Source organism: Mastomys coucha, unplaced genomic scaffold, assembly GCF_008632895.1.
Source record: "Mastomys coucha isolate ucsf_1 unplaced genomic scaffold, UCSF_Mcou_1 pScaffold9, whole genome shotgun sequence".
Classification (NCBI taxonomy): Eukaryota; Metazoa; Chordata; class Mammalia; order Rodentia; family Muridae; genus Mastomys; species Mastomys coucha.
Window position 1 is genome coordinate 27,579,012 of NW_022196915.1, and position 11,622 is coordinate 27,590,633.

Below are 11,622 nucleotides of genomic sequence, written 5' to 3' on the forward strand. Positions count from 1 at the left end.
TGATGCCCTCTTCTGGTGTGTCTGAAGACAGCTACAGTGTACTTATCTATAATAATAAATAAATATTAAAAAAAGAAAGATGTGTGGCCTTTATAGAAGGAACCCATCATCCTGAAGAACGACCTTATGTATAGCTTCTCCCTGAGAAGTCAATTTATTTATGTGCATCTATATCTTACTCAATACCACACCTTGCATTAGGTTACAAAGAAAATGTCCATAAGGCAATGCTCGTTAGAAAGGGCTAAATGACAGAGCCCAACTATGGCAAAAGTGAACTCAGCATTGGGAAGAGGTATTATTTTGACTCAATGATTAGGCAAAATGGACATAGCTTAATACACAGAGCAGAGCCCCTTGGCACCTCTCTAAAGACTTTTCATCGATTTCTACATCAAAAACATTCACTGGGGAACTGTTGGGGCAAGGGGAAGGCAAAGAGCAAAGAAAACCACATGCTTGGGATAGAGGGACTGCATGGCCTCATCTGACCAACTTGGAGGTGTTCTGTGTGAATCTCTTTTCATCTTATGCAATACAGGAGTAGAATTGCATGGGTAAATGTCCAAGGACACTAGCTGGGAGCTATTCAAGTTTGGGTGTATGGGGAGGAGCCAGAGGAGGAACATTCCATCCAGAGATACCTAGGGGGGATGGAAAAGTACATAATGCTTAAGGCTGTTCCTAAGTTTGTTTTCTAAAGGAGTTCTGGCTACCTGACAGGGGTTGCTACTAATGAGGCTTCCTTGAGCTACCACATAGCGTGCAGAGGTGCACCTCAACTCTGTACTGAAGCTTTGCAGATGGGGACTTGGTTCCATAGTTGTAGCTTTGGCAAAGGATCCCAGCTCTAGGAGTCTCTCTTGATGGTTCATATACATGGTACTTATTATTCAGCATGTGTGTAAATAATAAATATATACACATATATACATATACACATATATGTGGGCAAGGCATGTAGTTGGGCTTCTAAATGACAAGACCCTTGACTTTCAATCATTGCAGTGATATTCTCTTTACTCTCTCCTCCCTCCCTCCCTCCCCCCTCCCTCCCTCCCTCCCTTCCTCTCTCCATCCCCCTTTTTCTTTTCCTTTCTCTCAGGGTCCAAAGTAATCCAGACTAATCAAGAGTGACCTCCTGCCTTCACTTCAAAAGTGCCTTGCTAGTTCTTTGATTTTCAAGTGGGGTTCTGAAGGGTTCTCTGGGATACCTAGGGGAGCAAGGCCATATGTTGCTCACCTGCTCATCAGTCAGAATATCCTTGATGCTATCTGGTTTTTGCCGTTGTTATGGGTTGTCACATTTCTGTGTAGGATATACAATTAAAAAAAACCCAAACAAACCAAAGTGTAATTGAATACAGTAAAATATATCATGGAGAATCTCTCTTTTAAGAGAGTTCTACATGACCATGGAGGCAAATACCAAGGCTTTCAGTACCCTTTGCCTCAACTGTGAACCAGAGGCTACCACCCCTAACACTAAACGCCACACCAGTGAGTGAGAAGTTCTCCAAGAACCTTATAGTCCTGTCTTGACACACGTCCCTACTCGGCTTGCTTCTGCTCAGGTTTTGACTTCAAGACCTGCAATGTGCTAGTGGCTCTGGAGCAACAGTCCCCAGATATTGCCCAATGTGTCCACCTAGACAGAAATGAGGAGGATGTCGGCGCAGGAGATCAGGTATGTCAACTGTGTGAGGGGTGGGCCAGTGTGGTATGTTGGGACTGAGCTATGATCTGTGAGGGGAAACCTGCTGAGTTAATTACTTTCTTGAGTGGTTTCATCACTCTGTAGAGCTGGGGAGGGTGATGCCTGCAGTAGGTGGAGCACTGCTACCTGGCAGCAGTGTCAGGCAGTGTGGTAGAAGCCTGTGATTGCTGATGACAGATGCTGGCAATGCCTTCTTCTAAAATGCCAAACACAGCAGTGTTCTATGTGTGTGAGAGATACTGCAGAACTGTTGAAGCACCAAACAAAATATGAGATTTGGAGAATATTGCTGCTCTGAGTTCTAAGGCAGCTGTCCTACTCCAGGGTCTGATGTTCGGCTATGCCACTGATGAGACAGAGGAATGCATGCCCCTTACCATCGTGCTTGCTCACAAACTCAACACCCGGATGGCAGATCTGAGGCGCTCTGGTGTCCTTCCCTGGCTGAGACCTGATTCTAAGACTCAGGTGAGCTGCTTCCATCACCCCCGCAGACCTCTCCACAGGAACTTCAACTATACCAAATAATTTTGGTTCTGGGTACTTTTCCTCACATAATACATATTTATTGTCACTTGCCAGAATGCTTTTAAAATACCTATATTTTAATTCATTCTTTTACAACCCCCACCACATGCTTGGTTACATGCTCTGTTATATACACACTCCACATACTTGGTTATATGCTGTTACACACACACACACACACACACACACACACACACGGACACACATATATGCACATGTACATACCCCACATGCTTGGCTATATGCCCTGTGATCCTCCCTTATCTCTCTCCCAATTCCATCAAGCCCTCCTGTTTTCTAACAAGTCCTCCCTCCCCCTTTTTTGTATTTCTTTGCATTTAATTACAGTTGCTTGCATGAACATGGGTGAAGGGTTTCTTATTTGAATAAAGGTAACTAATGATTTATTGCCTACAGTTCCTCAGGGAGAGTAGGATGTTATGAGCCTCTCTCCTATCCATAGTGAGATGTTGATGGGCCCATCCTTGTGCGGATAGCATGCAGATAGCCAAAGCTCCCGTGGATTTATAGGTGCATGTTTTATCCAGAAGACAATATTTCATACCACTCTTTCCTGACCTCTGGCTCTTCTTTTATTCTTTCCACCCCCTCTTCCATCTTGTTCCCTGAATGTTCAAGGAGATAGGAACATTCCATTTAGGGATAGGCACTCTCATGATCATTTATCCTCAGCACTTGGATCAGCTATGAGTCTCTGTGTTGTCAACACCTACTCTAGACAGGATCTTCTCCAACCAAGGTTAAGATATTAGCAATTTAGAAGGATAAATGCAAATATTTAGAAGGCAGCTTCCCATAATGTCTGTTTAGTAAAACAATAGTAGTAGGTTCCTCACGAGGGCCTATACTCTCCCCAGCCATGTGGTTTACCGTTCCAGACATGAGTTTCCTCTTGTGGAGGGAGCCTCAAATCTAATTAGGAAGTGGTTGATTGCACCTTTTAGTCATGATATTTTTAAGATGAAAATATTCTACTTGGGTACCCAAAGCATTATCCACTTTGAAAAGAATCACTTTAAATAAGTGATTCTTATCAAACTCTTTCAGGCTACACACATTTCCCATCCTTACCCTCATCAAAATATATTATAAAATTATTCAAAAAATCAGACAGACTTAAAAAATTATTCTATTTTTATATTGTTAGCATATGTAGACTTTGATGGTAATTCAGTTCCTGCCACAGTTTTACTTCTTCACCAGTTAAAGACACGGTGGCCCCTGCCTTTATGAGCACACAGGCCTTCCCACCATGAGCAGGCTGTCTCTCTAGGACCCCTTTCCTTGTCTTTACCCTTGATGTGTCCCATTCGAGCCCCGTGAGCCATGACCTCCCTCCTCCCCATCATGATGAAATCCTTTTCTATTTGAAGGACAGTGGTGATGCAAACATTAGCACACATGGAGGCTCCCTAACACTCTTCAGTCTTCTGATGGCTTTTGGCCAATGGCTGCCTGCCCTGACTCCTTTTCTGTGTTCCAAAGTGTGATATCCCAAGGTCTTGGCACATCTTTCCCCTACATGTCCTTTCCATCTCTTCACACACTTGGCTCCTGAATCTTCCAACCTTGGTCCCTCCACATCATCAGCCCCATTTCTCACTCACTTTGCAGGCTCACAGGCCGAGAGCCTACCACATGCTGCTCACAGTCATCGTTTACTCAGCCGAGGACTGGGTAGAGCACTACATGTTCCCCAGGCCGGCTTGGTGCCATCTGTCTCCATGGAACTATTGTCTCATATTTCCCCAGAAGAGCATCCCTCTCACCACAGCCCAGCCTTTCCTGGATTGGTCCCTACTTCAACCAAGCCAGCAACAGTACTCTATGCCCCTAGAAGGTTCTCCTTGCTTGAGAACTGCAGTTAAGTTTTCATCATCTTCACCACTTCTTCAGAATTCTCTATAGGTTTTTACTTCCTATGAGAGGAGGGCAGAATCCACTTGTCATTCCAGAATTCATACTTTCATAGTATTCCACCACAACTTTCCTTTGCCAGCCCTTTTCTCAGTGTTTCCAGTATCATCCCACTTAGCTTATCCTTGGTTCGTAGGGCTTGTACACCATCCTTTATTGTATTTGTGGTTTTTATTTGGGGATAGCAATGCCCATATCTGAATGCTACTAGTGTCCCCCCACCAGACTGTTTTCTGTCTCTCTCCTCCCCCTCCCCGTCTCTCTCCCTCTTTTTCTCCTCCTCCTCTTTTCCTCCTTCCCCACCTCATACTTGGGATTGGTATAGATGCTTTTATGGCCCAATATAGTGCACGTAGCTGTGTCTAGTTATTCTAGCCACCAAGATCCATCTTCTCTCTGGGCAGAAGTATCACACTAGCTCCACTTGGGGCAACTGAGTGTGCTTATGGTCCTAATAGAACATTTTCTTAGGGCTTCCTGTGCTATTCATATGACCTTCAAGGTGGAGTTGGGGCCATCTCTCAGGTATTGCTGGAGGTTATGGGACAGAAGAGCTAACACGTAGACTGTGGTGGCACCAGAAGAACAGGTTTAGAAATGTGGAGTTCCAGGGCTGGTGAGATAGCTCAGCGGGTAAGAACACTGATTGTTCTTCCAAAGGTCATAAGTTCAAATCCCAGCAACCACATGGTGGCTCACAACCACCTGTAATGAGATCTAACACCCTCTTCTGGTGCATCTGAAGACAGCTACAGTGTACTTATAATAAATAAATAATAAATAAATTAAAAAAAAAAAAGGAAATGTGGAGTTCCACAGAAAAAACAACCCCAGAATAGGGGTGGGTAGAAGACAACAGGCACGATGAAGTTTCCTTTTCCTCTGGTAAGAGAGGAACAGAAGGAGGGATTTGAGCTACTGTAGCTACAGTAAGAAAGATCTTGTTCGTTTCCCCTGCACAAGAAAGAGGTTTTCAAGTCTTAGGAGCTCTGAGGGACAGTGGGAGTCTAATGGCATGCCCTTTCCTGAGAGGATGCATTGAGTCTCCATAAGATGCAGTATATATGCCTGTCACAGGGGGGCAAGGAGACACTGGACAGCCCAGTGCCTCCTAAGTCTGTCTCTGTGCAGGGAGTGCTATGCCAGGATAGTAGCTGGCCGCCTCCTCCACAGCCTCTTTGTAAAGGATTTCCATTGTCACCTGTGTTGACTGTGATCAGGATGAGCCTTTCCACCTGAACAAATTGCTGCTGCTGATACTGAGAATCAGGGCTGGCAGTCCAGTGGCTATTTTTGGACCAGGGCAGAGCTCTGTTTTCCATAGTGTGTTTTTCCCTGTATCTGCTGACATGACGAGATAAGAGCAGAGCTTGGGCCTTTGCTCTGCCAACCCGTTCCAGGAGTTCTGCAAAGATGCAGCCTGGTATTTGCCCAGTAGGGATGGGACAGCAGGTCTCAGTGAAAAACATCTAGGTTGCGGAATTGCCTCCCAAGGCTACATGAGATAACTCTGATCCTCGAGTCTGACAAGGGTCTCCTCTCTTGGGAGTCCCCACCCCCACTCTAGTTCCCCCTTCTGCAGTCCTATGTGAGTTTAATTCCCATGGAGGATTTAATGGTTAGTCCTCAATGATTGTGTACCTTCCAATCTCACTAGGGTCAGATGATAGGTGGCCAGAGCTCTCTCTGTCTCTTCCTCTAGATGTCTCTTTGTTGCTTTTTGGACCAGCAGGATACCAAGCAGAATTCTGATAGCCCATTGGCTATACTTAATCTTAGCTAAAAGACTCAAAAGTGACAGATGGCTTTGGATGGTTAAGGAACCTTGGCCAAGCAGAGATCATATTGCAGCTCAGCCTCAGCAAGGGACTGACTGCTGCACGGTCCTAACTGGGCCCTAGGATAGAAAAGTATTCCATGCCACCTAGTCAGCCAGCCAGACCTATATTATACCAGGTTTTTGGTATAATATAGGCACACTGCTGCAAGCATCTCATGACCCTAAGCTGTGTAGATACTGCTCTGATAGGTACATATTGTCTCAGGTAGCATGAGCCCTGTCATCCAGCAGATGGTTCATGGTCTTAAGTAGCAACTTTCTGCTCAACAGAGCCTTGGCTATAAGTCTCTGGGTCAGAACTCACCTCTTGCGTGTGATCTTGACCAAAGTGTTTGAATGGGCAACATAAATGACCAATTTATGCCATGGCTTCTAGCATGCAACGCTTGTTCACCCATTGTGTTTACTTGACCTCCTCATCTGCTGACTGCCCACCAGCCCTTCCACTTTGCAAACCCAAGGGGACCTACCCGTTTTTCGTTGCCACCCAAGATATCACGTATCTGTGCCCAGTGACATGTCATTAGAGGACAGAGTCTTTACAGAGCATTTTGTCTGTGCTACAGTGGGAGTGACAAGCTTTGGTTCGGCTTGAGCAGGGTCTGGATCTTGGGCTCCTCACAAACTGACAAGTTCTGATCTCTTAGTTTATGTCATTTGTAAAGTGGGGGGGGGCATGACACTTCCCTCACTGTGATATCTTAGATCTTAATTGGTAATATATATGATGGAAACAGAACTGGACATAGTAGAAGTGAAAGTTTGAGGGGTCTCCATGGCTTGTCTGACAGGACCTTATAAGCAGGATTCTGACTCCTATACAAGTATGCTCCACTTTTCCTTCTTTTGTCAAAGCACCAAGACAACAGGGATTCAGAGCTTTCTGCTCCCCGCTTTTTTTTCTTAACAGTCCTGACTAGAGTCTCTTTTACCAGTCAGCTGGCAAAGACTGCTGGTCACAATGGACTTCTAGGATCCTTTACTTAGGACAGAGGGCCACTTGCCAGACTCTTTTTCTCTGTCTCAGAGGCTCTATAGGCCAACAAATATAGCCATAGCTAAAGTTCATTTTTGGTCTTTCACATTCTAGGACCAAGGTACCCTTGTCTCTGCGAATGAATTCCTGTGTTTATTCATAGAAGTGGGTGAAGTCCATGGGAAGTGACCAGAGAGGGTCCTTAGCACTAGCAGTCTCTGGTCATCACAGTTGAAAGATTGTGCCACATATGTGTGTCTTATGCAGTCATCACAGTCTAGAGCAAATTAACAATTGTAAACAGGTGTCAACTTCAGTCTCCAAAGAGTCTTTAGGGACAGAGGGACCTCTCTTGACCCCTCAGGAGCTCAGGCTGCCTCCTGCCTCACGCTGGAGGACATGCTTCCTGCCTCCTAGAATGTGAAAGACCAAAAATGAACTTTAGCTATGGCTATATTTGTTGGCCTATAGAGCCTCTGAGACAGAGAAAAAGAGCCTGGCAAGTAGCCCTCTGTCCTCAATGGCCTTTCCAGCTCAGTGCCTGGAGATCAGAGCCATGTGCCCTCGGCTCAGGCCTGGGCCTCACAGTATCTCCCCCGGATGGACAGGTAACAGTTCAGTACATGCAGGATAATGGTGCAGTCATCCCTGTGCGCATCCATACCATCGTCATCTCTGTGCAACACAATGAAGACATCACGCTGGAGGCCATGCGAGAGGCCCTGAAGGAGCAGGTGATCAAAGCTGTGGTGCCGGCCAAGTACCTGGATGAAGATACTGTCTACCACCTGCAGCCAAGTGGGCGGTTTGTCATTGGAGGTCCCCAGGTGCGTATTTATCACTGCATAAGGCCCTGTGGCTGTGTCTTAATGACTGGACTGCTCTTGTCCTGGAGTACACAGATGACAAGATGTAGTTCTGAGGATCTCAGCAGTGTCTGCCCATGAATTAAATATACTCAGTGAACTTTGGCCTACATTGGAGATACTCTGCATATCTGTCAATATGGGAAAAGGGGACATGTTCATAGGAATCTCCCACTTCCATATGCCACCATGCCTGCCCACAGCTACCAACATCTCTCCTTACTTGGTCAGGCATTCACTTATCTGTAGTGCTTGCTCATGCCTGACTTTCCCAGGCCTTACTTACTGGAAATTTGCTATGGAGGTCTCCAGTTATTATTGCCTGGACAGCAGAGGTGAGTTCCATAAAAGCAGATACAGCTGTTGCCCCTTTCTCCTATATGTACACAGGACTGGGGGCATAGGGATTCTCAGAACTGAGGGGATTGTCACAAGGTTGAGCCCCCATAATAGGTCCTATGATCAAATAGTGCTGGGATAAGGCAGAAGGGTAAATTCCTTATTTTCTTGAAGGATGTCTCAAAGTCTAGATAGGTAAGTGCGAAATATGACTCTCTAAATAGGCTTAAAATAACTGGATTCTCCCCAAATTGCTAAATCTAGCTCCATTTAAAGGTGGGTTTTTTCTTTTTTTCTTTTTTTTTCTTTTTTTCTTTTTTTTTTTTTTTTTTTTTTTTTTTTTGTGAGCTGCTGCTGCTGCACAGAGCACACTTATGAAGTGCCATGGTGGCACTGGCCAGGATGACAGTTTGGCGTTGTATTTATTGCAGTACAACTCCTACTGCAGGTGGATGGCTACTTATGATGGACTCAAAACTGAAGGCATGACCCCAGATGACCTCTGTCCCATTTCCTGACCTTTCCAATGAGGCTTGACCAGTTGCCTGATTTTTATAGCTGGTCAGTGCCAGGAAGGACTCAGACAAGAGAACTCATGGTTTCAAAGGGGGCCTTTGAGAATGCCTACACGAGACTCAGTGTCCTTTCTTCTGCCCAATCTGCATTCCGTGTCAGTGGTTCTCATCTCTTGTTCATTTGTCTCCCTCTGTAGGGGGATGCAGGAGTCACGGGCCGCAAGATTATTGTGGACACATACGGAGGCTGGGGTGCCCATGGTGGTGGTGCCTTCTCTGGAAAGGACTACACCAAGGTGGACCGCTCAGCAGCTTATGCTGCCCGCTGGGTGGCCAAGTCCCTGGTAAAGGCCGGGCTCTGCCGGAGAGTACTTGTTCAGGTAGGTTGCCCCTCCCCCCCAACCCCCCACCTACTCTGGCCCTTCCTTATTGTCCTTGTGAAAGGCTCTAGCCTAGCCTGGAGTAAGGAGATACCGGCCCAGTGGGAAAGCCTTCTTTTTGTCATTGGTTGCATCTCTGCATAAATTGCACTGGCTACTGTGGCTGGAGCCCTGGAAAACTAGGGAAGGAGAGATCACACCTGAAGACAGAGGGCTGCTGGGCAGGAGAGGTAGGGGTCCTGTTGGCAGGAGAAGTGTGGTGCCTGCTGCCTCTGCTCTTTAAAGTGTGTGAGAGGCTCAGTCCCTGAGCCAGATCTTTCTCGAAGGTGTCCTATGCCATTGGCGTGGCAGAACCTCTGTCCATTTCCATCTTCACCTATGGGACTTCCAAGAAGACCGAGCGGGAGCTGCTAGAGGTGGTGAACAAGAACTTTGACCTCCGGCCCGGTGTTATTGTCAGGTAAAAGTGCCATCATGCTGCCTTTGCCTGGGACCTTCCCACTCCTGCACTCAGGTGGACACCCAAACATAAAGTGTCTTTTCAAACACTTATAACAGGAGGGGCCCAAATGCCTGGCCCCTCCGCATAGTGCCTGGACTCATAGATCAGTACATGCCCCCAACTTGGGGTGTCTGGTTTCCAGCAGAAGGAGGCTCAGCAGAGAGTAGCCATGATGAGTCCATCTTTGAGCAGCTAGAGCACCTCAGGCCAGATGTCTAGGAAGCCAGTAGGCAAGTCCTTTCCTACATGCTATCATGGCATCCCTACTCTCTGGTTCTTGGCCATGAGAGCACTGGCCTCTGCTAAACCAGTGGAGTACAGTAGAGAAAGTTACCTCAGGTAAGAGTTCCTACCCTGGTCCTGGTGTGTTAGTGCTTAGCTGTCTCTGACCTTGGAGCTTCCACTTCTTAACCTAATCAGGATAACACTGTGGAGTGTGTGGAGTAGATAGGGTACAGGTGTGGGAGGGAAAGCCTCTCCTAGGACCATGCCTAGAGCTCATACACCATTTCCCATTTAAAAATGAACCCACATTCCACAAGGAACTCAAGAAGAAGGAAGACCAAAAGGTGGACATTTCATTCCTTCTTAAAAGGGGGAACCAAATACCCACGGAAGGAGTTGCAGAGATTAACTATGAAGCAGGGACTGAAGGAAGGGCAAGCCAGCCTAAATATAGCTATCTCCTAAGAGGCTCTGACAGTACCTGACTAACACAGATGTAGAGGCTCACAGCCATCCATCGAACTGAGTACAGGGTCCCCAGTGAAGGAGTTAGAGAAAGGACCAATGGAGCTGAGGGGTTTGCAGCCCTTTAGGACGAATAACAATATGAACTAAGTAGTACCCTCAGAGCTCCCAGGGTCTCAACCACCAACCAAAGACTGCACATGGAGGAGTCTGATTCTTCAGTCAGCATGTGTATAGTAGAGGATTGCAAATTCGATCATCAATAGGAGGAGAGGACCTCAGCCCTGTGAAGGTTCTGTGCCCCAGTATAGGGGAATGCCAGGGCCAGAAAGTGGGAGAGGGTGGGGTGGCAGGCATGGGGAAGTGGGAGGCAACAGGGGTTTGTTTTTGTTGTTTTTGTTTGTTTCTTTGTTTTTTGGAGGGGAAACTGGGAATGGAGAAATTTACATGTAAATAAAGAAAATATCTAAAAAAAATAAAATAAAAAAATAAAAATGATCTTTGCCTCCTCTGACTGTGCAGGGACTTGGATCTGAAAAAACCCATCTACCAGAAGACTGCATGCTACGGCCATTTCGGGAGAAGCGAGTTTCCCTGGGAGGTCCCCAAGAAGCTTGTGTTTTAGAGCTGCTGCAAGTTTAGCTCTGTCCCATACTCACCTCTTCAGGATCTCAACTCCCTGGTTTCCTAATCTCTCGAAGAGTGCCCTCCCTGCCTCCTACCTTCAGGGCAAAGCCAGCTTCACCTAATTTCCAATCTGCAAACATCTTATGAATGACATGGCAGGTGGCTTTCTGGTGCTAGGTTATCAGGTTTCCTTGTGAGGGTAGTCATTGTTCCCTGCCTGTCCCTCAGATGACAGCAATGTTAATTTTGTATAAAAGTTACTCCTGTCTTGCAGGAGATCCCTCCCTCACCTCCTCCCATAGTCTGAACCTGACCAGGCCATCTCTTCCTCCATCCTGGACATGTGCCCAGATGAATCTATTTTACAGACCTCTGGCTTCCCCTTCACGTCTTCAACGAGAGATCCTGAGCCTGGGCTCTCTAAGGGTCCCTCTGAGACTAGGAATCTGCTACATAAAATACGGCCAGTGTCCCCTGAGCATGTGCACTGTGTGAGGGACTGAGCTGTGTGTTCTTCATCACAACACAATATTATCCATCGTTAACAGACAGGAAACTGAGGCTCAGAGAGTCTAGGAAGCTCTGACAAGTTTCTATAGCCACATGTATCAGAGCCAAGAAATGGATCTAGGAGTTCTCTAGCCCTCACATCTGCATCCCAAACAAGATGATGACCAGAGTGATGATAAAGGGATTCACTTGAG

General features: G+C 46.4%; 1 protein-coding gene across 1 annotated transcript in view; it reads left to right on the plus strand.

Annotated features, from left to right (window-relative positions):
* The window catches only part of Mat1a (methionine adenosyltransferase 1A), an 18,495-nt gene extending 7,292 nt beyond the window's left edge, over positions 1-11,203 (plus strand). Inside the window, exons 5-10 of the mRNA XM_031361651.1 lie at positions 1,575-1,687; positions 2,042-2,185; positions 7,608-7,826; positions 8,917-9,099; positions 9,426-9,559; positions 10,814-11,203. Of these exons, the coding sequence (XP_031217511.1) occupies positions 1,575-1,687; positions 2,042-2,185; positions 7,608-7,826; positions 8,917-9,099; positions 9,426-9,559; positions 10,814-10,916 (896 nt within the window). The 3' untranslated portion in view covers positions 10,917-11,203. The remainder of the gene's footprint in view (positions 1-1,574; positions 1,688-2,041; positions 2,186-7,607; positions 7,827-8,916; positions 9,100-9,425; positions 9,560-10,813) is intronic.
* Positions 11,204-11,622: the final 419 nt, after the last annotated feature.